This window comes from Pteronotus mesoamericanus, unplaced genomic scaffold, assembly GCF_021234165.1.
Source record: "Pteronotus mesoamericanus isolate MK-2021 breed Mesoamerican mustached bat unplaced genomic scaffold, CSHL_Meso_final contig_56, whole genome shotgun sequence".
Taxonomy (NCBI): Eukaryota; Metazoa; Chordata; class Mammalia; order Chiroptera; family Mormoopidae; genus Pteronotus; species Pteronotus mesoamericanus.
The window spans coordinates 11,270,974-11,298,650 of NW_026555201.1; the positions used below are offsets into that span (position 1 = coordinate 11,270,974).

Consider the following 27,677-nt stretch of genomic DNA (forward strand, 5'->3'; position numbering starts at 1 on the left):
TCAGTACTGTAGTTACAGTTATGGCGTGAAATCGAATGACATTTACTATGATTTAGGACCATAGAATTTTATCCTTAACTTCATGATCTCTGCTGTATATTTATTAAAGCAAATTTAGAAGTAGAAAAACCCTGTACTAGAGTTAGAATTTTTAGAACAGTTTTCGTCAGGAGATTCTTTTTTTGGTTTGTTTGTGTTCTGTAGTTTATTTTTAACATGTTTAATGAGAAATTTCAAACACATAACATAGAGAGAATAGTGATGAAACCCATGCATCTACTTCCCTCAGATTCCACAGTTATCAATTCATGTGCAATCTTGTTTTACTTAGATAAAGCATTCTGCCTCACAAGTGAATTGAGAAATAATTGACATATAACATTGTTTAAAGTATACAGCATGATTACTTGACACACGTGTATGTTGCAAAGTGATTACTACAGTAAGGTTAGTTAACACATCCATTGCCTCACATAATTCCCTTTTGTGTGTGTATGGTGAGAACATTTAGATTTACTCTGTTGGGGAGGAAAAGTTTCTCCTCTATCCTTATAGATTCTTATATCTTGTTTAAGAATTAAGTTGACAGGGACAAGTAACAGGAGAAAAACCCAAGCTTAATTTTGTACATTGCTCCATAAGAATACGAGGGCCCAGAGACAACCAGGCAGTTGAGGCTTGTCTGCCACCCAGACCTAAAGATAAAGGGGGTGGGAGTCTGGGACTTCAAAGGAGAGGGAGGCAATTTATGTGAAGATGAAAAAACAAATGTTTGGTAAATAGATGTGTGCTATGCCAAGTGGAGACAATGAGACACAGAGCAGACTTTGAACAAACAGGCCTTGCCGAGTCCACACTCCCGCTTGCGGCGCTGGCCCAGCCCCCGCCACCCCCGCGCCCTGGTCACCACGCCTGGATCCTAGCCTCCTGGTGATCTCTGGGGGTCGCGTCTCTTCCTGAAACGGCCCTCCATCTGAATTATTTTAGGCAGTTAAGGGGGAGGTAAGAAGCTCTTCCTGAGTCTTTTGTTTCTTAAAAATAATCAGCCTAAAATAATCCTCATGCCAATGAGACATATTTTGGGGTGGCAAAATCCTGCTTCCCTACAGCTCTCTTAGCAGTTAGCTAGTATATAGTACAGTATTGTTAGCTATTGTCACCACGCTGTAATTAGAGCCCCCAGACTTATTCATCTCAAACTGAATTTGGCTGCATATATATTTACAACTGCAATATCCTCTTGATGAATTGACAACCCCTTTATCATTATATAATGACCTTCTCTGTCTTGTGTTAGAGTTTTTTACTTAAATTCCACTTTATCTGGTTTAAGTATAGCTACCCCTGCTCCCTTTTGGTTTCCATTAGAATCTTTTTCCGTTCTTTTACTTTGAGTCTGCGTGTGCCCTAACGCTGACATGAGTCTCTTGTAGACAGCATACAATTGGGTGTTGTTCCTTTTTTTTTTTTTAATCTATTCATATATTCTCTGCCTTTTGATTAGAGAATTTTATCCATTTTTAAGACAGTTATTAATAGGTAAGGACTTAATAATGCCATCATATTGTTTTCTGGCTGTTTTGTATTTCTCTTGTTCTTTTCTTCTTTTGCTGTCTTCCTTGGTGAATTGATGATCTTCTGTAGTGGTATAGTTTGATTCTCTTCTCTTTATCATTTTTGTATCTATGGTAAGTTTCTGCTTTGTGGTTCCCGTCAGGCTTACATGAAATACCTTAGAGATAATAACAACCTATTTTTGGCAGATAGCAACTTAACTTCCATCATATGTGTATACAAAAACTCTACCCATTTATGTTTTTGATTTTATAATTTACCTCTTTTAATGTGTGTACCATTGGCAAGTTATTGTAGCTGTAGTTATTTTTAATGCTTTTTTCCTTTAACCTTTATACTAGAGTTAAGTGATTTATATACCATCATATTACAGTAGTAGAGTATTCAAATATTGACCATATACTTACCTTTACCAGTTTGTTCCATAGCAGCGTGCATGTATTTAAACTGTATGAACTAAGTCTTAAATCCATTATGTTCGGCTTTCAAATCCTTTCTGAGTGGTTGCTTTACAGCTTTTGAAACCCTCAAAACTTTGGTTTGCTTGATGGGAATCTTAAAACACACACACACACACACACACACACACACACACACACTTTTAAGTATGATTCCCTAACCACAAAATGGTCTTTCTTCTTTGGTCTCTAGCTCGTTCCTTTACAATAGTGGAGCAGCCACTATGAGCCCCAAAGAGCACAGTGGCTTTCTGAACTTGTAAACAGTGGGGGAAGAGGAGAGGTCATGGGATCAGGGTGTGAGCTGATGAGAGCTTTCCAGGGGTTTTGTTACGGCCAAGACAGAGATACACTTGTTCCTATGACAACTGAAGTATGTGGGTGGGGGAAGGGAAGGCTTACACATCCTGCCTTTGGTTGGTTTCCCTTTTCTCACTCTTTCTGACATGTCAGTGACTTTCTCTGAACAGAAAGAAATAAGTGTTGCTGTTGTTTTAAATTTTGTTTGGGAGTTAGACTGAAATATATGTGCTAGCTCATTGGAAGTTAAAGCAGAAATGAACACCTCAGGAATGTTCCCCTTCTTTTACAGAGAGGCTGTTGGGTTTTAGCCACATCTCACATCTAGTAAGTTGCAGAAATCAGAGAAAAGCCCAGGTCCCCATTCCTCCCTTCTTCACCGGAGCACTTGAATGCACTTTTTACCAGGAAGAACTGGGGTCACTTCTTAAGAGGATTTAGTGATGCACACACAAATCAACATTCAGAATCCTGCTCTTTCTTTTTATGAGTTTTAAATATAGCATCATGGCCATTGAAAATAATTCTTCAGATTCCAAACTTGACAATGCCCTTCAGCTCCATTCCTTCTCTTGGATTATGAGGACATATTTCCATTTTATTGCAAATTGAACATAAGCAGTTTTACTATGCAGCCAGCAGTTTAGCAAGACCACTCTAAGTTGCAGACCTCTCCAGATGTATCTTGAATAAACTTGAGGTTGTGCATAATCATTTTCAATGGTGTGTTCCTACTGTCTTTGAATGGGCTATGGACCGTTCTCTGGTCTTCTCAATTTTATAAATTTATATACTCTGTATCATTTTTATTTTTAGGACCAGATCTTTATGGAAAATGTAGGTGCAGTGAAGCAGCTCTGCAAACTAACCAACAACCTTGAAGAAAGAATAGAGGAGTTAGAAATATGGAACTGAAAGCTGGCCAGGCTAAAGCAGCTCAGTATTGGAAGTCCTCAGCCAGTGAAGCCAGCTCGGTCAGGTATATCCAGGACTGCCACGGGAACCTGGAGAAAGCAGTGGAATCTTTCCATACCTAGATCAAGCAGCAACCATTAGTTTCTGATAATTTAGTCTTTATTGTTTTGAAACACAATTGCCTTATATGGTCATTTTCTTATTTTTTCTGTTGCAGCTTTAAAAATGAGAACAAACATCAGGCATCTGTTTAAGAGCAGTTGTTATAAGAAGCATTACATTTTCGTAAAAGGGTGGCTTCTCCTTTAACTGGTAGAGGCGGCCATTTCTAAATTTAGAAAACCATGTTTGGTCCTCAGGGAAAAAGCTTTTTTTTTTTTTTTTTTTTTTTTTATTACTCAAGGAGGTAAATGCACATTTCCTGGGGTATAATTTTGAGAAAAAGAAATGTAACGTTTAATGCGTTCATTTATGCTTACCTAGGTTCTTTTCCACAAAAGGAACTCTCAACTGCTGCTTTGACTTCCTTTTTTAAATTACTGGTGTATTACAAAAAAAGTCTTACTGCTGCGTTAGTGACCGCCTGGGCCTTTGTCATGTAACTCCTGGAGGGGCGTTTGAATAGTAATTAATTCTTTTTCTTTTTAAAGCAAATTTAGCAGAGCCGTTAGCACTCCTCCAAGAAGGACCATTTCAAAAAAAACCCAACAAGGTAAATACACTTACATTTATAATGAACAGAGAAAATATTTTCTATATAAAAAAAGTCTTTAGAGGAATAGATCAAGATTTTTTTTTCTTCATTTGTTGATGAATTCCCTAGTTTGCATCCTTATACATTCAGGTATTTAAATATTAGCCTGTTAATAGATATTATCTGGTTTTTCAAGGCAAGGTTTGGAGAAATGAGTACAGAACATGCTCATTTCGGAATTATTATTCTACTGGTTTTTATTTCTCGTGTCCCTGTCATGCGAAATCGATGGCCTCCACATGCATGTGGCCCTGGGCTGTAAGCTCTGTGTGGATGGATGCCTTCACTCCACAGGGTCCCTTATCTTTGACTTCAGAAGATCCCAAAGGGATGCCAGTTAATGCTCAAATCCCTGTTTTCCCTTTGATATTTAGTTGTATATATGCAAATGGAGAGTAGGCATTCACTTGCTTGCAAAGGTTAAAATGCGATGGCTTTCTTAATGAATAGAGGACTTTCATCTCATAGGATGGCATTTACAGTAAAACATGAAGGTTAATCATTTAATAACTTGAAGGACACCCTCTCTGTTGCAAAGAAGTGTCTGTGAGGGAGAAGCTACAATACTCCTTTTCTAGCTGCAGTTCAGCTAGGACCGCAGCTTGCTCCCTCCGATCCACTGGTGTCCCAAAGGTGTCCTTCTGGAGGAAGGTGCCCTTTCCTGACGTTAAGGCCATTGCCTTAGTTTTCTCTTTACTCCTCATGTTGTACTACACTGAAGTGTTATAAAAAGATTCAGAAAGGGTTTAATATTATACTAAAAACTACTTTAATGTTATGTTGCTGCCAAGTTTCTTGTTATGTATAAGTGTTCTTGGGCAAGCTACTTAATTGCACTGGAAAATAGTGATAATAGTAGTATGACACCTCACAGAGATTGTTGATAGGATTAAATGAGCTAAAGCCCTTAGCACAGTGCTCAGCACTCAGCAGGCTGCTCAATAAACACAAAACATTAAAAATATTGTGTCAGGAAGGTGCTCTCAGTACTAACCAGTTTGCAATGGGATGGAGGGGGTCGTATCAACATCCACAGTGACTCAAATAGGTGCAGTTTGGTCATGTGCAACCTCTTTAGCTTGCGTGTTGCACCCAAAGAATCCATTCTGCCGTTCTCTCAGAATATTTACTAGGATGTATGGTCCATGAAACCAGGCCCCCTGTCTACCTTCCTGACCTTCCTTACACTTTGTCTGGGGTCTGGCACATAGTAGGTATACAAGAAATTCTTGTCAAATGAATGGAGAAATGAATAGAGAGCTCAGTCTGAAAATACTCCTTGAAGTCTCACAGTCTAAACTAAAAACACTATGTGGTTCAGTGTCTTGGACGTGCAGGTGGGTGGGGGTTGGGATGTGGACACAGAGCCATGAAGTGACATGAGCATTAGGGAGCACCCATTCAACTGGGAGACCCCTTGCAGGCAACGTCTGCAGATAAAAGTGACATATGGCCTCTTCAACTAAATAATTGCAAGGTAGCCAGAGAAGATCAGAAGGAAAGGCAAAGAGCAGCTGTACCTGAATGGGATAAATATTGCAGAAGCTCAGAGTGTGGCAGGAGTATTAAGGGAGCTGGGCCTTCAGAAAGAGTACACATTGGCAGGACCAGCAGGAGCTGTAGGAGAGGCTTCAGACGGAATGGCATGAGCAGAGGTCCGGGAGATGACACTGGCTTCCCTAAAGGGCGAGGGGGCGGTTGGTTAGGGAAGAGACTAGAACATGAGGCTGAAAATATAGGTTAGGCTCAATTTCTGGATCACCAGGTTAAGGAGTTCATTTGGCAAGCCATGAGGACCTTTTCAATAATAACAATTAATATCTAAGTTGTAGGGTATTTCCCTCTCCTACAGACAGAAAAAGGGAAGCAGCATAGCACTGTGGTTAAGTGCACAGATTCTGGGGACAAATGTTGTTCGGTTCCTGTCCTGCCTTTCTCACTCACCGGTTATGGGATCCCGGGTGAGGAAGCCAGGCTTCATGGGCCTCGTTTTCCTCTTCTGAAAAATGGGAATAGCACTACTTGCCTCATAAGACTGTTGAGGAGTATTGTGAAGATTAACAAAAGCAGTATATGTGAAACATTCAGAAGAATTTATGGCACCTAATAAGAGCTGCCTATGTGTTCACCATTCTTAATATTCAGGAAATTTAAACAAAGACCAATTTAAAACCATTTCTTAACTACCACCATCCTTCTATTTGCTTCCCATCAAAAGCGTAATTCTACCCTGTTCCCCCAGGAGGAAGAAAACATACTATTCCCCATGGCACTCGTAGGAAACCTCGTATTTAAGGAACACCTGATTTAAAGGAGCAGAAAAGCCTCTATCTCTTTGGCCAGATTTCCCAGCTCGGGCGCAGCTGTCTACCCTGCAGTTCTTGGTCCATTCCCCACAGGCAAGTTTTTATGCCAATATGTATCAGTCCTAAATCTTTGTCTCATTCACTTCCTAGAGACTGTAATTTACTTATTTTCATATCCCCTGTGTTGTTCTACATATTAGCACTTTATGAATATTTGGTGAATGGACAAATAAGACACGGGTCCAGAACTATTTTTAAAAACAGATGACAGCTTTAGATACAGATGTGTCAGATTTAATTTGGTAATGTTTCATGCCACAAACAATTTCTCCATGGTTTGTCATGATGCCTGAAATTCTTCCACTAGGATTTATTCTATCATGTCTTTAAAACCTTTTGATTTTGAAAGGTGTTTGATTGAAAGAGGTGGACATTTGGATTCTGACAGGATCTTGTGTGTTAGGTCCTCTCCTCTCATAGAGCTTCAAGAGAAAGTGCTAAGTGAATGGCACAGACCATCATCCTGCAGGCCGTAAGGGGAAAATAGCAATTCCTGTAGCCTGGAGTGTCAGGAAAAGGACGGAGTTGAGATGGGGTTTGAGAAAGCTGTGTTTTCAGGGAGGCAGGGAGGAGGAGGGAGATGCAGGTTGAAGGGAGCACACCGACCATCCCAAGGGAGCAAGGAGGCCCCCGCTGGGAGCGAGGCCCCCGCTGGGAGCGAGTCCCCGGGCGCCCTTCTCTCAGCGTTGCTGCTGTATCACTGCTCATGAGCAAATCCTGTTGTAGGTTTATTTTGCAGGAAAAAATGGTGGTGTCCTAACTGGGTTTTCCAGACCTTGGTTATAACTCTTATTGCTGTGATGACATTTTGGTAAGAAAAACTTCAGTGTTATGCTATGTGAAGCTCCTTTTCTTCCCACCTTCCTTTTCTCACATGTGAACTGAAGGCTGACCTTTTATATACTTTGAAGACAAGGCGTCCTTTAAACTGGGTGTTGACCTTTGATGCAGCTTAGAAGCGAGGGAGCCCTTTACACACACGTACTTGGAAGAAAAGAAGCACAGGCTTCTGCACTTAAATGTGCGATGAAGTATGATTTTTTTTTTTAGTCAACTGATATTTTTTAACAGCTTACTGTGCCTTTTGCATGTGTGTGTTTAATCTTGCCAATAACTTTCTCAAATTCTTTTGTCTAGGTGGGATAAAAGAGCGAGTAAACAATCAGGTACAATCTACTATCCCCTGAACATTCATATTTATTGGGATTCTTCTAGATTCTTCAGGAGAGGCTTCACACAAAGGGGATTGTGAAATTACCCCAAGATGTACAATACGATGAAACTGCAGCCAAAATGACTAGTAGTTAAAGCAAACAAATACAGTACATTCAAGAGCATTTGCTAGGCAAGTATTGGGTCCCTTTGGACTGCCATCTCTCCTCTTCCAGGACATGGGGTCAGCCCTTCCTGGGACGCAGGGGTCTCTTCTGGCCTCAGGCCTTCAGGTTCATGCTGCTGCTGGATGGCCACTCAGCCTCTGAGTCCTGGACATCTTGCCTTTGTCCTCTGGGGCTTCTTGTTTTCAGTCTGCCTATTGACACAGTGGAAGGGGTATTTATCTATCCCTTGAAAAATGCTTTGTGAGTGTGGGAAAGGACTGGCTTGTGGACTTGTCTCAGGGGAGACGATGGTTCTCAGAGGGAAAGGCAGGGGTGGCGCTGGGGCCTCCGCTTCATGGAAAGCAGCTCCTGCTGCTGGAGACAGTGCGGGCCCCTGCCTACTTGCCTCCCCTCACCATTTTGCCTTCTCACTGCTCCCGCCCACTGGGGGATGTGTCCCCAGGTACTTGGCCCGGTACTCCCATTAGAGGCTGTTTCACTTTTATCACTCTCCTAAGTGAGCTTGTCTTCTTCTGGGATCCCCAGCTCAGGAGAGTGTGAGTGTGTACCTCCACAGACACAGCATGTTCTAGGTTCACCTATTCCCCTGAAAACCCAATGGAGAGGTTCTAGGGAGTCCAAGTTTGACACGAAGAAGCTGCATTTGAAGCATGCTTATTTGATCTTAAAACCTCCAATATTGATGACCACTGACTGTACATGGGAGGAATTAAGCTTATCCTGTTTCTGACCTGGGGCTACCTGAGAAAGGTCGGGACCAGAGTTTGCCCCCAAAGAAAGGAGCAGATAGATGGTCCTGTTATTTATTCTGTGATTCTAGAAGTTCTTTGGATTGTGCATTGAAGCAGATGCCAGAGACAAATCCAAAAGAGTATTTAAGGGTTGGCTAGTAACAGGGACACGGAAGATGGGGGTTGTGGGAGAACTAAGTAAGGGAGGCTGGGATAGCAGGCAGCTGTCAGAGCAGCGCAACAGAGTCCGCCCGAAGGCGCCCAAAGGCCCCAGTGCCCTTCTCCCGGGCTGGGCTGTGCCTGCGGGGCAGTGCCCAGCTGCTGCTGAGAACTCTCTGAAGATTGTTGCTTTATGAGTGGAATTCAGACATGTGGCACATACTTTGTATATATGTAATGTTGGAAATCCATCACCTTTGAAGGGGAACAAAATAATGGGAAGCTGAGTCTACAGAATCAGGTGTGAGGTCAAACAGGCAGGAAACCATGTCTGGTTACCCTGTGTCAGGCCCAGCACCCAGTGGGATTGTAAGGACACCAAGTAGACTTTCTTGTGTGACTTGTGAGAGAGTTCCAGACCACCCCATCCTCCACCCTGAAGAGGAGAATGCTAAGTGTTTGGATGTGTGAGTATCTTTGGGAATAGCTTCCCAAAGCTCAGAACCTTTAAGGAAAGCTTCCACTTGGATATATAAGTTCTGATCATCAGAGCAGAAAGATATACTCATTATGTTGAAGCCATGTTATATGGAAATGGACGCTTTATTGCATTTTTTTTCCTTCCTCTGTCCAATTTGGCATACTGTGCTCTGAAAAGACAAGCAGCTGGAAGATGTCAGCAGTGGCCAAAGGCATTGGCATCCACAACTGACTGAACCTGAGCCTCCTTTTATCCCCCCATGTCCCCGTGTGGACGCCCTCCACCCCAGGGATGTGAACTTTGCTCTGACTTTTTCCTGCAAGGAGCAGAGGGCTGCCTCCAGCCACTTACATGCTTCCTCTTGTAATCTTCCACTGGTGACAGATGCTTCTGAGACAGCTTGCCAGGGCCAAGGGGCTGCTCTGTGGAAAAAACCATCAGCGTGGACTACCCCAGGAGCCTCTGAGCTCCAGGAGGACTAGGGCTTTTCTCACCAGAGCAGACAAGCATAACTGGGCTGGTTTCCATGGCGCTTCTGTCAACCATGGACGCCGCTCCCTCAACCCCCATCTGTGTGGCCTGTGTGAGTACATCTTCTCCCCAGCTGGTTGTGAGAGATATATCTGGAATCAAATCTGCCACATAATACTTTCTTATTACTTTTTAAACAGTGCCTTGACGATAGTCTCCCTTTACATACTTAGCTTAAAAGATCAAGACCAACGTGCTCCAAATCTCCTTCCGAGGTGAGAGTTCCCGTCTTGCTTTCCTTTGGGGAGAAGGCTCCTTGAAGGTCTCTTTCATGAATCATTTCATTACCCTTTTCCAACAATATCCGAAGCTCTCAGGAGCCCTGCTGCCCACAGCTTCCTCCTCCTCAGGTAAGAGCTTCACATTCCTCACCTCAAACCCAGCCTGTGTTTCGTGTGAATTATCAACAGAAGAACTAGCCTGTCAGGTTAACCTTGTCACTCCTCTCCCCTCTGCCCCATGCTGTGCAGCACCTACGATGACATCTCTGGCAATCACACAATCCTCCTGCCAAATGCCAGAAATCACTTTCTGTGAGATCCTGCCATGTCAGGAGATTTATTGCTGCCCTGTCTGGGGAACAAGAAGAGTCCTCTCAAGTCCTGTGTAATGGTAGTCCAAGGAAATGGAACCTCATCAGAGGTTATGGGCAGGTAAAAGATGTTCAAAGAGAAACAACTAGAGCTTTGAACCTGAGGTATTTTTTTCCCCTTGTCAATATTTACTTGAATTGTCTCTTAGCAGTTCCAGATAATGGTTCTACTCTCCTCTTTAAGGAGGCGAGATCTTTAAAAACACACAAAAAAAACAAGCTTGGAATCATTTATAATAAAGTCAACGAGTGACCACATATAAATGATGGTCCCATAAGATTATAAAGGAGCTCAAAAATTCCTATCACCTAGTGATCTCACAATGTTATAGGGCAACTCATGCTCACGTGTTTGTGGTGGCGCTGGTGTGAACAAACCCACTGCACTGCTGGTCATATAAAAGGATAGCACACGCACCTATGCGCAGCACATAATGCTTGATAGTGATAATAAATGACTGTTAGTGGTTTATGTATTTACTATACTATACTTTTTTCATTATTTTCGAGTATACTCTTTCTATGTATAAAAAAAGTTTCCTGTAAGACAATATGCCATGTTACGTTGGGAAAAGCCTCATACATCTTGTATTTACCACATCTCTTGATTGCATCATTTTCTCTTATGCTAAATTTAATCTCATGTTGTTTTGCAGCCTTGGAGCAATAGGCTATGCCACACAGCCTAGGTGTGTAGTATGCTATACCATCTGGTTTTATGTAAGTGCACTCTGTGATGTTCTCATAACAATGAAACCACCTAAAGACACATTTCTCAGAACATATCCCTGTCATTAAACAGTGCATGAAATGTATTGAATTTCCTGCCTAAAGATGAAATTTTGATTGATTCAAGTGAAAGGTCTCATTTGTCTGTTGCCAACAAAAACAGTAATAGTTGCACAACTGAAATAATTACGTGTGGATGGATAGATTTTTTTCTGGCTCACTTAGAACTTAAAAAATGATGTAGTATTTGGGCTCTCTGCCCAAACCAAAGAGGGTAAATGTAAAAGGCTTTAGAAACTATAATGAGTTCAGGGTAAGCCTTAAGTCAGTGAAAAACACAAGATTGGCATTCCATTTTCAAAATGGAAATCCTTCTTCTTCCTGGACACACATGCACACACACAAATGCTTTTTTAAAAAAAAAAGTATTTATTTTCAGAGAGAGTGGAAGGGAGGGAGAAAAAGAGGGAGAGAATCATCAATGTGCAAGAGATACATCGGTTGCCTCTCACACTTTCCCAAGTGGGGACCTGGCCCACAACCCAGGCATGTGACTTGGCCGGGAATCAAACCAGTGACCTTTCAGTTCACAGGCCAGCGCTCAGTCCACCGAGCCACACTAGCCAGGGCAGAGATGCTTTTTAAGTAACAAAATTTTATGTTAAAGAAAGCAAAGAAACTTGAACAAGTGCTAAAGGTGTAATTATCACAGTAAGATCAAATACAATACATCCAAATGTATGCTAATTTATTATTATTTTTAGAAATCTTCTAAATGCACATAGTAAATGTCTAAAATAATACTAATAGTGATGCAAATAAAAGCAATAAATATGTATTGATATAGTTTATTAGGATGCTATGCTAACAACAAATGACATTGGTCATGTCTAAATTCAAAACAGTTGGAGGAATGCAGACCTAACATGCATCTGGAAGAAGATGAACTGAAATAGTTTTGAGCAGCCCTAATGGCTGACACATAGACTATACAGTCAGCAGTTGAAGTTTTGGGGTGACAACATACTTTTTTTCCCTTTTGATATTATTTATTATCCTCATCTTGAATAAATAATTTTTACAAATCATCATCTTCATGTAATGAAGTATTACTGTATGCAAGGCACTGTCATAAGTAGCCAACATACATAAATCATTTAATTGATACAAGCCTAAAAGATAGGCAGTCGCTATCCCATTTTTCCAATGAGGAAGCTGATGCACAGAGAATCTTCCCCACCTCTCCAGCAGGCAATGTTTTTCTCATGAAAGTGGTTTCCGATTGAACTGTGAAAATTGAATCACTATGGGGTGAGGATAAAGGTTCAATTTGAAGAGAGGAATTTGTTCAGTCATCATATTCTCAACAGTTTTAAATACCCAAAGCCATCACCCCTTGTGAAAGCCCATGAAACCTCGTGGCCGCTGACTCCTTTTCTTACCTTGGGAGTCTGCCTTGGGGACACTTGGTGTCCTTTCCTGAGAGCAGCCCTTGGAAGAGGCTGTCTTAACTATGAGAGAAGTACCGATAACAACGGATTCTCTATAGGAAGAGGTCATGGACTCATCCAGTTGTCATTTCCAAAGTCTCCTGACCTCTGAGCAAACTCACTGCTGTAGCCACCAGCTCTTCATCGGCAGACTGGTTGCTCTCTTCTCTGGGACAATGAGTGTCTGCTCGTTGTACATCTCCTTCACTGCGGGAGACCCTGAAGAGGCTCCTGCAGAAAGAAGAGCTGCTCCAGGTGCCTGGCTGCGTCCTCTTTGCCACAATGGTCAGCTTCTCGGCTAACAATGAAAGTTAAGCTCCGCTTTACCGGATCCCTGATTCACTGGAAAAATTGTTCCCCTTTCCCTCATTCAGGTGGAGAAAAATGAAAGAATGTAAATGTCCTATTTACTTTCACCTCCAGGAAACCTGAAAACTTTGGGGAATTGAGAGTCACAAAATGTCAGAGAGCAGCTATGCCAGTGGCACCCTGACTTTTTGACCCACACCCCCCAGAGTGCATTATTAATTCATTACACTTTTACAACTATTTGACTGAGAAATTGTGTCTAGGGAGAATGTAACTAGAAACCCAGTTAAGTTTTCAATCAAATTCTTTTTGTTAATGCAGCAGTGACATTTGAAAAATATTACCAGTCTATGGGAGAGAGGTCGCTTTTCAAGTGCACAGAGATGAGCACTTTATGAAATCACTTGGAATTCCAGAGTCTTCAGGCCAGGAGAACCTCTCACTTACACCAACCTACTCATTTTGCTGCTGATGAAACGGAGGCCCAAGGCCTTCCCTGAAGTTCTGCAGTTAGTTACTATCCCAGTTGGAATTAGAATCTGGGTCCCCCATGTTTAGTTTTTTCCCATTCTGCCCCCATTTATTTGGGCACAGTGTGTGCATATGGCTGGGATCACCTCTAGAAGACGCAAAGACGTGTTCAGTCCATGGTTCTCAAAAGCCCTTTCAGCAACACCTCGCCCCTCCCCCCAAGTTTGCCTCTCACCATTGGGGTGTGTGTGATGTGGGACGATTCTGGGGCCCGAGGAAAGGCACTTCTCTTCTGCTGTAGGTCGTGTTTTCCCTCTGTTAGGACCATATAACACTGGGCGCCCTAAATCCAAAAGAGGAAAAAACCAGGCAAGCATTTGTTTCTGAACCAGTTGTTTCTGAAGCACTGAAGACCAATTAAAAATTAAGGAATAAAGAGAAAACAAAAATTCAAGGGTTAAAAAAAATTGGGGGGAAAACTCTCAGTGGGATGAAGGTCACTATGTAACCTTTTACTGAGCTCCAGAACATGTTCGTGAGCCTCCGTCCTGAGGAGTAAAACCGCTAGTAAGAGGAGTGAAGAAAAATTAGCATTTTTACAATGTGCTGAACTCAAGCCATGATTCTTCCTCTGGACCTAAGTTGATTGTGTATATATCTTTCAGAAAGGTTATCCCGTCTCCCCCCATTTAACAAAAGGTTTGGGTAAGTCTTCTCAGGAAGAGGAAAGTGGGTGTTTTGAACTTCTACTCTGAGGAACCAGTTGGACTAGATTTTATTCTATGGAACCAACAGAAATTTAAATAGACAGCAGTTAGATGTTAAGTCAAGGGCCTGTTGGGGAGGAGAAATCTTTGGAATTCTACAGACTTATAGAGCTTTGGTAAAGCATTTTTAAAAATCTCACAAAGCAAAGAGGCATCTGGAATACATGTTTATTTTGTTTTGGAGACCAGAGCTCAAATGGCCAAAAGAAGAGCAAATGGCCAAAAGAAAATGGTTCCCTGTGTTAAACGACTCAGTCATCAATTGGTTGGGCTCCCTGACTTTTTTCTTGGCTTGAGTCTGGTTCAGTGAGGAAAGAAAGAGGCATCAGAGATGCTGTGTTGGAGCTCAGCCAGCAGCACAGTTTTACAAGTAGTGCAATGTGCATATTCTACCACAACAGGACACGCTTCGGTCGGACACCGTCTTAAATCTCCCCTCCAGAAGTTTCTAATTTAGCTTATTGAGAGATCTTATCTACCGATTATGAAATATATCTTCAACTTTATAACGAAAACCGCTGGGAATGTATATTAAATTTATAGTGAATACTGCTGGAAGGCGTGTATAAAATGAGAGCCACTCATGTATAACAACAGGAACATTTATGATTTTTTAATAACCAGCCTTTCAGAATTGAATAGGCTTTTCTTTTTTTTTTTTTGGCCTCAGAGAAGTGACAAATTGGAGGTGTTTTATAGGAGATTTAAAATTTGGTATTTCCAATTCTGCTTTTCGAAAGCTATTTTTGTAATTCTAAATCTGCGAGATGATCTTTCCTCAACTTCACCTTTTTATTACTGTTAAAAAAAAATACTGTTATCAGATACTAAATCCTATCATTGGGGCCTAGTCTTCAGGAACCTAAGAACCCGCTTTTGTGGAAGTGAGGCAACTCCGTAGTTCTATATATAGAATTTATAATGAGCCCCTTTCCTGAAAATTCAACAAGTAGAACAAAAGGTAGGGGAAGAAAACAGAGGGATGGAGAAGTTCTGGTTTCTCTTTCTCTTTATGCTTCATTTGCCTTGTAAATGTGCAGCCTTCTGTGGAAGCAATTACAAGCAAAACTCATAGCAGGAGACATGTGCTTGAAAATTATTATTGGAATAGCTGGAATCCAAGCAATCTGGAGGCCTTTTTACATAGCACATACATTGATATTTAAAAGGAAATAAATATTCAATTTTCTAGAAAATCCTCACATATCACGATCATTTCTTTTTCATGGAAAGCATCGTGTTGGGGAGGATGCTCAAAGAACTTGCCTTGCCTTGAAGTTCTGTCCGACCCCCGTTTGTTCGTGCAGTGCCAGCAACCCTCTGCGCCCATCTCTGGGAACTTCCCCTGTAAGTGCGCAAGGGCAAACATTGTCCTAGAGGGTATTTGATTGGCTTTCCCTTGTCTCCTTTCCACCCTCCCACAAATATTTATTGAGCACCCACAATTGAGCCTGGCCTTGCCTTATATGAGGATACAACAGTGAAGAAGGTGCAGTATTCCAGAAGATTACAGTTAGGCAAGTGGACGAGTACAGAAACCCATCCATCTAGAGTGGGAAGTACGAGCCAGGACAGAGAGACTTATGGGGGACTTTCCCCAACTAATGTCCACTGTCGCTTTTGCTGCTTCTTATCCTGAAATTCCATACAGAAACTTGTTTTAGATTGTGCCTCTTTTTTCTTCCCATGAAAGAAAACAGCATACATTGTATTAACTTATGTCTCTAGTTAAATGAGGTTAATGTCTTTGTGTTTTCTCCAAAACTATACTGAAAAATATAAAATTATATTGTTTAATGCAAATGAAAAAATGCAATAAGGAGTACAAATACTTGAAAAAAATCTGCAAATTAAAAAAAAATGCTGCAAAAATTTTAAAATTCTTTTGGTAGGTTTGGTTAGCAACCTACTAAATGATTGCTTTCACTATCCACTTTAAAAAGATATGCATTTTTTTCCCTCATACCCTTAACAACAATCACCTGAATGATAACCTTTTCAAAATTGCATTTAAAATGCCTTTTTGGCTATGATGGATCACATCCGCTTCCCCAGCTTCCTTTTCCGCAGGCCAGTTCCGGTTCCACACCAGTGACCTGACTCCAATTTTCAGGCCTTATCTTAAGCTCAATTTATTCCTGTGTGGATCACGTTATGCAGGAGATACAGGAGATTCAAAGAATGTTAATAGAGGTTTCCTATTGTGGTGGTGTTGAGAACACAGATAATATGCCCTTTGCATAGTGATAGATATACCACTGATCGATCACCGCATAGAAGATTCAGTAATAGACGCTATGGCATTAGAAAGGAAGGAGCTATGAGCTGCATTGATCTAACTTGGACTGGTATCTTGGTCTGTTAGGACCATCATAACAAAATACCATGACTAAGTGATCTACACAGCAGAAATATAGTTTCTCACAGTTCTGCAGGCCAGCAGTCCAAGATCAAGGTGTTAGCAGGTCTGGCTTCTTCCGAGGCCTCTCTCCTTGGCTCACCCCGGGGGTTGGGTGGGTGGGGGGGTCGGGGCCTGCTTCTCCTTGTGTCCTTACAATGTCTTTCCTCTAAGCACGCAGCCTCTTTTTCCAAATCTCTTCTTATGAGAATAGCAGTCAGATTGGATTAAGGCTCATCCTAACATCCTCATTTTAACTTAATCACATCTTTAAAGGCTCCTACTTAGACATACAGTCACATTCTGAGGTTCTAGGGATTAGGATGTCCCACAGGAGAATTTGGGGGACACAGTTTAGCTCAAAGCAGGTAACTTGTTGGAAAAAGGTGAGAATCGTCTGTAAGCAATGCAGTAGGGATATGATGGGCTGAAAGGTGGGTGAGAGGAAGGGTGGGGGACCAGTGCATAGACAGAGACAAACTAGGGCACACACTGGATTTCTTCTCATCCTGCATAAGCTTTAAGGACTGACAGACTTCTCCCTCTTCAGCAGACAGAAGCACATCATTCCTGGCAGGAGACGAGCTAACCAACCCCGACTGGGGGAGTGACTGTAAGTTTAAATTTAAGTGACTATTCTTTGACTTGCGGAGCCAGGCAGGGCAACTACTTACTGTAGTTACTGGAGTGGGGGACAGGGACAGGCACCCGTGGAGTTCCGCTTTGGTACTCGAAGCCAGCCTGGCCGTGAAGGGGGCAGTAGTAGAAATGTTGCTCATTACTAGACAAGTGGTGGTTGAGCTCCATGGATTTTGATCATTTATTTGAACTTCCTATCCTTTTCTTCTATTTTTCTGATTATATTTTTAGTTTGTTTTCTGTTTTCTCATTTTTAAAAGCATTCTCAATAAATTTCAATTTAGCAGGACTTCCAGGGTCCAGAAATTCTTTTGGATATTATGAGTCTGTCTATTGGAACCTGGGATTTTTTTTTAGTTTTCTTAAAGTTTACTATAACAACAAAAATGCCCTCTCCCCTTCTTTCTTCTTTTTCCATTTGAATGCAAATGGAATCCATTTATCTAGGAATCTTTGATTTGCATTCTGAAATTTGGACACTGTGCTGGAGCACGGGACTCTTTTCCTCTGCTGAAGAGTTTACTCTCTTCTCTCTGTTTCAATCCAAGGGTTGGTACAATCATCAGTTCTATGTAGATGATGGAAATCCAGCAAATAACAGATCGCCAGTATTGTGTAGGAATCTCCAGCGTGGGGGGGATAAGCCTCCCCCTTACACTCCCATTTTTTCTGGAATTTACTCAGAGCTCTGGGTTTCTGAGACTGGAATGAAAGCTAAAGCTACATGGCAAAATTAGTGTGTGCTTACACAGCTCCAAAAATGTGAAAACATATTTGTTACATTGTGTTACAGGGTGGGAGAGGGAATCATAAACATGGTTGATATTACCAAATATCAATAAACCGCAGCTCCAATGTTCCCGGTCTCCTGGTTTAACAGGTACTCCAAAGCACAAAGCTTAGGGGCAGTTCGGTGGCTGACTCTCTGAGGGAACCCACCAGAGGTGCAGAGCTGCCAGTTAATTTTATAGACAAGAAAGACATTGTTACCAATGGCTTCAAGTTATGTTCGAGCTGACATTTGCATATTTAAATAGCAAGGGATGTTATTATTTTAATTGCTGAAAAAAAAATATAGCTTAGCTTAGCTTCTTCAGGTAGGAAGAAAAAGATCCATGTACTGGAAAAGTTATCAGCAGCATCCATCTCTAGTGTTTGCTGCATCACCTGCAAGAGGCAATGATGGGTCTAAAGCATAGAGTGCAAATGGCTTCAGCAAATGCCATGTGCAAGTTGTGGGCATTAAGAATGGGAGTTATTTTCGTTTCTTTGAGAAATATTTACTGAGTGCCTGCTAAGTTAAAGACAAGGCCCTGTGTTTTTAAACTAGTGTCACAAATCCTATGGATTCTGAGCCTTATTTCTTTTTAACTTGATATAACTTAGGCTTCAAGTTGATGGTCCTGAGTCTTAAAAACTAACTGCAGGGTGCTTTTTGATGTGTTTATGACCTCCACATTTATTATCTCATTGAGTTCTCACAAAATCCCTGTAAACTGGGATTATTTATCCCCATTTTGTCGTTAAGGAACCTGAGGTTCTATAAACGTGAAAGTCAGAGACAGACGTTAATTAACGCGGTAGGGTGACATAATGAAGAAGAGTAAAAGGATTCAGGTTTAAATTCCAGAACTTTTGACAAGATGTTTATTCTCCCTGCACATCCCTTTCTCATCTTCGGAGTGGGGTTGCCGTGAAGCATAAAGATGTTGGAGGCACCGGGTAGGAAATGAATTCCATTTATCTCAGCCCCCCCCCAGCCGAACACAGTGCTCCCGATCCGTTTGCAGATCCACGCCCTTTATTTTTGCACTCTCATTTTTAACAACTTAACTTTAGTATTCATTAAAGAGAGTCTAAAATGACTGGCTATTGTTTGCGTGTACCTGGTTTTTAAGTTGTTTCTACCAATACTTTAAAAGATGACCGAGTTATAAGAACTTAGATATGATAAGCCTTTTTGCTAGAGTTTTCATTTCAGTATGAAATCAAAGCAACTGCCACTTTTCCCAAGTTTCTCTCATAAAGAGGAGGAGGAAGGAATCTCCTGAGCATTTCTGTCTTGCAATTATCTCTATTAGTACATGGTATTAGGACTATAGTAATTTTAGTTGGTTCAAATTCTGAAAGTGCATAATATTTTCTGCTAATGTTTCCTAAAAGGGAGTGGTTTACAGTAGAAAAGCTGCATTTATTATTTCCAATCCTCTTCTTCAGAGGAATTGTTAGTTTGAGACCTTTGCCTCATTTGTCTTCTGAGATCTGTATCTCCTTAGGGGAACTGAAGTTATTTTCTTTGTGTTTAGTTTGGTGTATTTGGCTTGAGACTTGACTTTCCATTACTTTGTCTATGTATTCTAACAAACTATAAACCTATGTGGTATATTTTATATATTTAGACCTGAAACAAATCACTCTGCAATTTGACAGGTATGTCTCTGGAAAAATAAAACTATACCATGTTAAATTTAGTTTTATGTATTTATTATAGAATATTTTACTTTACATAGTATATAATGAATAGCAAAAAGCTTTTTGAAACATTTCCTGCATATTTTGATTTGAGGTTTTGTTTATAATTAGGTCTGGAAATTACAATTACGATATTCCTGTTAATAAGCACCCACCCACCAATGCCAAATTCTCTCTGGGAATCATGTAAGTGCAGAGCTGTAAAAAACAATTCCATTTTTATTATGATTTGAGTAGAGGCTGAATTTTACAATTTGATCAGTAAGTCCAGAGGAGGGAAGTTATCAGTCCCTGTTGACCACTGACGGTTGGGTTGAGTGGCGGAGCAGCTTGGGGAAGGGCTTTACAAAATGAAGACTGGGGTCTTCCAGGCCCCGCCCCGCGGGGGGCTGGACCGGGGCGCGGGGACGGGGCGGGTAGGGGTCTAGGCTGCACCTTCACGCCTGCGAAGGGGAAGTGCCCTGGGGGTTGGTGCTTGCTCACGCTGCACACTGACTGCCCCTACGTGTGTCCCTTTGAATTGCGATGGGGGACAAGAGTGAAACCGTGGCTGGGGGCACTGCACATTTTGTGGGCTCCTGCCAGAAGTGCCAATGCACACACCACCTCCTTTCCCCAGGCGAGTTAACAAAAGGAGTCAGAGTTGGGAATTGAGCAGACCAGGGTTCAAATTTGTCTCTGTCACTAATTCTATAAACCTTGGAGAAACTACTTATCCTCTCTGAACTACTGTCTATTCATCTATAAATTGAGTTTGACGTTATACCATAACAAGTAGAGCTGTTGTGGGGATCACTGTTAATAATAGTGAAATTAATAACTTCCATTTGCCAAGCACAGACTAGAAGCCAGACACTACATACTTTCGTCCTGGGTCATGTAATCTTCCCAGTAATCCTCCAAGGTTGGTATTGCTTTTTCTAGTTTATATTTTTCAGATGGAAACACATGTTTTGAGAGGTCAAAAAACACATCACGAAACTCGGAGCTTGTAAGAGGTGGAGCTGGGCCTCAAACTCAGCCCATGTTTTGACGACACTCTCCTGCCTTCCCAATGAGACGAGACATTGCCCCTCCCTGGCACATAGTGGGCACTCAACAAATGGGAGCTTCTATTATGACTGCCTTTCCTCCAAAATCACAAAACACTGTTCTTGTCAATTTTAATTAATTATGGAACTTGAAGTCTTTTGACCCACTTCACTCAAAAAGTATGCACTGAGCTACTCCCACCTTGAAGATAGATTGTTTTCATTTTGTGTCTCTTGATTTTAGTCTCCCCTTTTTTGCTCCCTATGCATGTTCTGCCTTCTCCACTTCCTTGCCTCTCTCTTTCCCTTTCCTCTGTCTTCCCCTCTCTTCCTCTGCTTCCCCAGCCCTGTTGTGCCTCCTCCATCATTTTCTCCCCACTCCATCTCTTCCTCTGTGCCACTCAGGCTTCAGATGCCTCTCTCATCAGCTTTGCTTCTACAATGAGCTAATGACTCTCCCTGCCGCTCCCCCCTCCCCCCTTGCCTTGGAAAGGTTTGTTTCCCGCAGCTAATATTTCATGACTCAGAACCCACCATAATTCAAGGCAGAGTAAAAGCTAAATGTACTATTCTTACGGGCTGGATGTGCTACTATTCTCTAGCACGCCCTGAGTAACCCGAAACAGCATGTCCTTATTCATGCCTAGCTTCAGTGGAGGGAAATACGCTTAAATGGTAAATCTCCTGAAGTGGCAGAAGATTCATCTTGAGCCACTCAATCGGCCATTTTTCTAATATGGGTGATTTTAAAATAACACAGATGCTCAACTGAGATTATAAGTTGTCTGTCCCACTTGTGCAAAAAGATTGTTTCCAAAGACAAATGAATCTCATCTTCTTGGTGATGACTCACGGGCCACCCTCCGAAGAAAACCACTCTTTCTGGCAGGGCTTCCACGCTGATTGCTTTAAAAGCTGATCATTTCCAATGGGTCTCACCACCCCCCAACCCGCATCCCTCCCTGTGTTTGTTAGCCTTGCTGCTTCAAACGAGATCTACCCAGAGCAGGATTTTGCAGAATCTGAAATCCTGGAAACTTCAGAGAGATGCAAATTTAGCTGCAGTGGAAAGGGAGGGAATATAGCTGAAAATTATTATAAAATCTATGGAGAGAAGTTCTGATGTTGAGGTAATTTAAATCATGGGATTAGGTTTTAGAGACTGTCATATGCTATCTCAGTAGTTTGGACTGCGGTAACAGAAAGAGCATAGACTGGGTGGCTTAAACAACAAATATTTATTTTTCACACTTCGGGAGGCCGGGCAGGCCAATGTCAGGGCACCGGCTGATTTAACGTCTACTGATGGTCTGCTTCCTGGTTTCTAACTGCAAATGGTCACCTCATCATGTCTTCACATGGCAGAGGGGTGAGACTGCTCTCTGAGGTCCTTTTTACAAGGGCGCAAATTTCACTAACGAAGGCTCCACCCTATCCCACTGGAGGTTAGGATTTCAATACGTGAGTTTGGGAGAACACGGACGTTCAGTCCGCAGCAGTAGTCACCGGAGATTGAGTTTCCCTCTGTCATAATCAGATGTGAGCTAGCAGACTGGCATCAGTGAGCTTCGTGTAATAAAATGCTTATTTGGAACCTCGAATGGATTTCCAAGATATTATGTTCCCTCTTATTAAAGTGTAGTCTGGTAGGGGGTGGTAGCTGCTTTTCCATTTGCCCTTTTTTTCCTTTGTCTTTTGAAGTACAACGGAGCCATTGATAGTCTTCCAGTGCAACTTAACCCTTGGAAATATTTGTTTCCAGAGGAAAAGGGAAGCTGAAGGGATGCAGAACTACCGAGAAGTCTCCCAGGAGATGACACAGGTGATGTTTTCTGGCTCCTTGGCTTTACATCCCTGTTCCAGGAGAGAGTTGTGGAGCAGCCTCTGCTTCCTATGAAGAGAGAGACGCCGTGAGCCACATGCCCGGGTTTGCCCTGATGGCTGACCCTGGTCCCCAGTCTTGGCTCAGCACCCTCCGTGCATCCTTCAGAAGCTGCAGACTATTCTAGCAATCCTTATCAAAAGCTATTGTCATAAATATCTCTCCTCCAGTAGTCAAAGAAATGCTTTCTCAGCCTGTACATTTTCCAATTAAGTGTAAAACGTGGTTGTGAAATGGATCTCTCTTTCATTCATTATTTAGGGATGTCAGCACATTTGGAGCCTCCCTGTAGCTCTATTCTGGGATAGCACGTACCGTTTCTGTGTAGCTGCACTGGTAAGCTTTATTTCTTGTAACTTTTCTTTTTGGTGAGGAAAATAAATAAATAAAGTAAGTAAGTAAATACACTTTAACTACAGTCAATTCTTACATTAATAATTCTCTTTTTACTCCTATTCTGACAGGAGTTAGCTGGCTGTTCAATGGACCCTTATCTTGCTGGGATATTCTTTACAGATTACTTTTTTTACTTCTCTTGACTCTGTGCCTAATTTATTCAAGTATGGTTGGGACTTTGCCAAGGAAAAATACTCAGAAATATGGCTAACGAACAGAACCTTATATCTGTATATCCAACTTCTTTCTTCTTTTTGTAGAACACCCACATTTCTGGCCAAAGGACTTATTGGCCCTTGGCTTCCATCAGTTTTGAGACTTCAGTGAAGAGAATAAAGTCTTTGCTGAAACTTGAGATAATGCAGTGTTTGATTTTGCCATGACTACGAAGAAGACGTTTCATGGAGTAATCAGCACTCTTGGATTTGAAAATACTGCTTCTGGTATGAAGGACACTGTGAGGTCAAAATAGGCAGGTCTAGCTTTACTTTGTTTTAATATATTTCAAAGCTTTGGAGAAAAACAAGAAGGCCCATTCAGCCATTTGACCTTTGATCCACTAAATGTAGACTTGAGAACATGTGATAGGAGTGTGCTGGCAGGAGGGGTGGATGGTGTCTGATGCTGAGCTCAGATTTAGGCAAACTATTACTATGTGTTTGCTCATGTTAGTGTGTGTGTACTACATACACTACACCACAGAATGTACCTTGCTAATGAAATGGATTTAAGAGAAATAGTTGCAATTCTACTTTGTAATGTTTGATGAACACTAACTTTTTGTGCAGTGGGATTTGCTCTCTTATAGAGAGGGAAGCAGTAGCTTGCGACAGGTCTTTCTAGGCTCCCCAAATGATAGAGGCCCAGATAGTTGCTTTTGGCCTTACAGTTGTCACTGCCTTTTTTCTTTTTCTTTTTTTGTTTTTCCTCTACATATGAGGGGTTCTCTTATAGGACATGAAAACCCATCTCAGTTCTTTATAGCTCAGTTAATTTTGGGTATGTCCACCTTGCTTATGGGTAGATTTGTATGCTTTTCCCAGGTTAGAATGAACAGAAATCCTCTAGCTGGAGTGTATTAACTACGTCCTTTATTTTCTTTATTTTGATGTTTTCACGTCTTAGGGTCTTGCTGACCCTGGAAGGCCTACACACCCCAGGGTCAGCCAATTCCTAGAGATAGTAGTAAACAACTTGACCATGAGTGCTTTTAAAATATAAACCAACCAACCCAGAGCCCACACCTGAACGACCTTCTTTATCAGGCTATCACAACCCACCTGCCCTAATCACCCCTGGGCCAGATACCAGGCAACCAGGCTCAGCCCCTATATCCCTGAGCCTTGTGAAGTTATTCAAACTAGCCAGTCCTAAGCCTGTCTCCCCTGCTCACCCATTCCTTCCTGTGGGAAACACAATAAAGTCTATTGCCCTTAGTTCTTCCCTTTCCCTCTGCCTCCTGACCAACCTCGGTACTTCTTAGTGTGGCCATGGAGGGATGGCATGTCTTCTTCCCTTGGGAATCATGAGTAACAAATGATCTTTTTAGTGCTGATCATCTCCTGATCTGTTGGCGTTCCTATACTTCAAATTTCTATTAATACAGAGAATCAAGTCACTCTTGCTCTGGTTCCAGGTAACAAGAATGCTGAATGGTTGGCCTTTCCTTATCTTATTGTTGGCCTTCGAGTCAATTAGGATGAGACAATTTAATTTTTTTTTTTTTTGCCTTGACAATAGTTGTCAGTAGTAATAATATATCACCCTCTTCCTTAGTTTCAAATATTATTAAACATGTGCCATGAAGATGGAAATTAATTGTGAGGCCTCAGCTATTAAGAAAAGAAAAGACACGATCCTTAGTCTCACAGATGGCATTTTGAACTAGATTATTGGCACAAAGGTAGTTTAACCCAGTAGGAGCTGAGACTTTGAAGCCAAGAAGTCCTTGTCCTGAATTCAAATTCTGCTTTATCTGTGCATTCTTAGGCAAGTTATTCAATTTCTTTAAGCCTCAATTTCCTCATTTATAGAAGAGGACAGTGAGTATCTACAACAGAAAGGAATAAATGGGATAAAATATGTGAAACACAGATGGGCTCTAAGTAAGTATGAGCTATTATTGTTATACTTGCACACAGCAGAATAATTATGAAGATTACAGTGGGATTATAAAGGAATTAAATAACTAAACACAGACATTAAAGCATTTTTGTCAACTGTAAAATAACACAGAACATATGATGTGTACAATATTATATAACATTTATATTTTTTTCTATACTTGGAAATTGTTTTCCTTTTTACTAACCAGTGTAGTATTTGTAGGAAAAAATAAGGTCATTAATTCTTAGGAGGAGTATTTTAGGATTCCTCCAGTCTTAGACTCAAATTCAAACTGGCTTCTCTTGAGTTGCAGGACCAGCCTGTCCAGAATGACCTAGCTGCAGATGCTGCAGATGCTACTCCATTTTTTAATAGCATCCCAGGTGCTTGGTGTCGAGAGACTCCATTAATTTGGCTCTTCTCCTGGTAAAGGAATCCTGTCAGCAGCAGCAGAGTTACAGTTCTCTTCAACACATAAATCCTATGCACTTATTTATGCACTTATGTTCAGGAGAGTATGAAGGTCTCAGATACTTGATGCAGTTCAATAATATTGCTTATAAGGGGATTTCTGTAAAATGTATACAGTTTTCCTATTAAATTCCATTAAAAAACTGGGAGTATTTTCCCCACAGAAAATTTAGTATAGAAGGTTGTGTTGAAAGTCTTCAGAAAGAAAAGACTGAAGATAGTAGACAGACCTCTGGCAATCCGTGGCACCCTGGGATTAGTTAAGTTTATGAGGAAAAGAACAGACGTTGACGGAAGATTCTCTTGTATTTGTAGCGCTTCCCTAATTGTGAGCCGTCCACTGTGGACCATGCTGCTTCAGGCCAAGATATTTTTCCTTATGTCAGAGAATTATTAACTCTCCACTGGAATATCCCCAAATTCAAGTAATTAAAATGTCTATGTGAGTCTGCCTCCCAGCATCCCATAACCCCAGTCTAATCATGAGGAAATCACCAGGCAAATCCCAACTGAGGGACATTCTACAAAATACCTGATCAGTACTCCTCAAAATAGTCAAGGTCATCAAAAACAAGGAAAATCTGCATAACAACCAAGAGGAGCTTGCAGAAACATGACGACTAATTGTCACGTGGGATCCTGGAACTGAAAAAGAAATTTGGTAAAAACTAAAGAAATGTGAATAAAGTACAGATGTTAGTTAGTGGTAAGGTACCAATATTGGCTTATTTATTGTTACAGATATACTGTATTAATGTTAAGATGTTAATAACAGGGGAAACTAGGTATGGGGGTTATTGAAGCTCTGTGTACTAGCTTCAGAAATGTTTTATAAATCTAAATCTGCTCCAAAATAAAACACTATTTAAAAAACTCAGAAAAAGAGTCCATAAGAGCTAGGCTGAAGGATCACATGCTAACACCAGGTGCCATTTGTGATGATACAGGATAAGTTCAAGCCTGAAAAGTAGGTATTTTTAACTTCAGGCTCAAATATTTTCGTTCCCTACTTTCCCAATTATTTTTTTGTCAGATTCTGTATATCAATTTTATTAGCTCCCAAATATAATAGAAAATATCATAGACTATAAACTAGAAATATGTGAATACTATAAAATAATCACATAATATAAACAAGTAGAATTACAATAATTTTTCATGAGTTCTAACAAAGGAACTCAAACAAAATTTTGAAAGCTGTCAGATTTTTTAAAACAAACAAACTGTAAAAATTTGCTTAAAACAACTAGCATGTGTGTGTTCAACCCTACAGCATTTTCAAACAAAACCATTTTGTAGTACTCTTACAAAACTTACTTCTTTTTTCATTTTTTTTCTATACAATTTTTGGATTTCACTTTAGTGGCATATTCCGAACACCGCATTATTTGAATCAGGAAACTAAAGATGTTCAAGGAACTAGCTAAATAGCACTTCTTTTGGCAGTTTGCAAAGCACTTTCATAAACCTCTCACGGGACGCTCACAACAACCTCATGATAATGGGAGAGAGGGGAGGTTAAGCAAGGAAAAGAGGTTAGCCAGGTTTCCTGGTGCTAAATTTCATCCCTTTCCACTATATTACATATCTTCTTTTGTGTGAGCTGCCATAACAAAATTTAAGACTTGATGACTTATACAACAGGAATTTATTTCTCACAGCTCTGGAGACTGGAAGTCCAAGACCAAGGCGTCAGCAAGCTCAGTGTCTGGTAAGGGTTGTTTCCTTGAGTTTCAAACAGCAGCCTTCTTGCTCTATCCTTCTGGCAGTGTGGGCAGGCGGAGAGAGACTTGAGGGGTGGAATCCAGTTCTTTGGTATCTCTTCTTATTAGGACACTAATCGGATCACGAGGGCCCCCTCCCTGGTGACCCGATCCAAACCTGATTACCTCTCAAAGGCCCCATTTCCAAATACTCTGGAGACTACGGCTTCCACATATGATTTTGAGGGAAAGACACTCTAGTCCATAGCATTACATCATTTACCCTCAGAAATTTCTTCCTTTCTTCACAACTCTTAGTAGTTTTCAAGAGATCATCAGCTCAGACATTGACCCACCCAAAAGGCACTGACATGTTAATGGCTCCAGTAAGTGGTATTTACACCTACTAGGCCTTTTAAACTGATACGATTTATTAGAGGCCATTTAGCTGTAATACAGAATGGAGAGAGGGACCAAGATGAATGGGATCTCTGGTCACCACCACTAATATAAATGTATTTATATTGCACCAGAGCTTCACAGTTCACTTAGGAATGCTAAATATCAACCACACTCTGAGGAACTCTTCAGCAAAATCTTCACTTGGCAAA

At 41.2% G+C, this 27,677-nt stretch overlaps 1 protein-coding gene across 1 annotated transcript in view; it reads left to right on the forward strand.

Annotated features, from left to right (window-relative positions):
- MYRFL (myelin regulatory factor like) overlaps window positions 1–22,929 on the forward strand; it is a 92,017-nt gene extending 69,088 nt beyond the window's left edge. Inside the window, 15 exon segments of the mRNA XM_054580232.1 lie at window positions 3,150–3,273; window positions 3,276–3,312; window positions 3,899–3,960; window positions 7,095–7,179; window positions 9,751–9,825; window positions 9,909–9,931; window positions 9,934–9,960; window positions 10,081–10,263; window positions 16,917–16,979; window positions 17,553–17,620; window positions 17,950–17,963; window positions 19,589–19,663; window positions 22,210–22,330; window positions 22,652–22,726; window positions 22,855–22,929. Of these exon segments, the coding sequence (XP_054436207.1) occupies window positions 3,150–3,273; window positions 3,276–3,312; window positions 3,899–3,960; window positions 7,095–7,179; window positions 9,751–9,825; window positions 9,909–9,931; window positions 9,934–9,960; window positions 10,081–10,263; window positions 16,917–16,979; window positions 17,553–17,620; window positions 17,950–17,963; window positions 19,589–19,663; window positions 22,210–22,330; window positions 22,652–22,726; window positions 22,855–22,929 (1,107 nt within the window).
- Window positions 22,930–27,677: the final 4,748 nt, after the last annotated feature.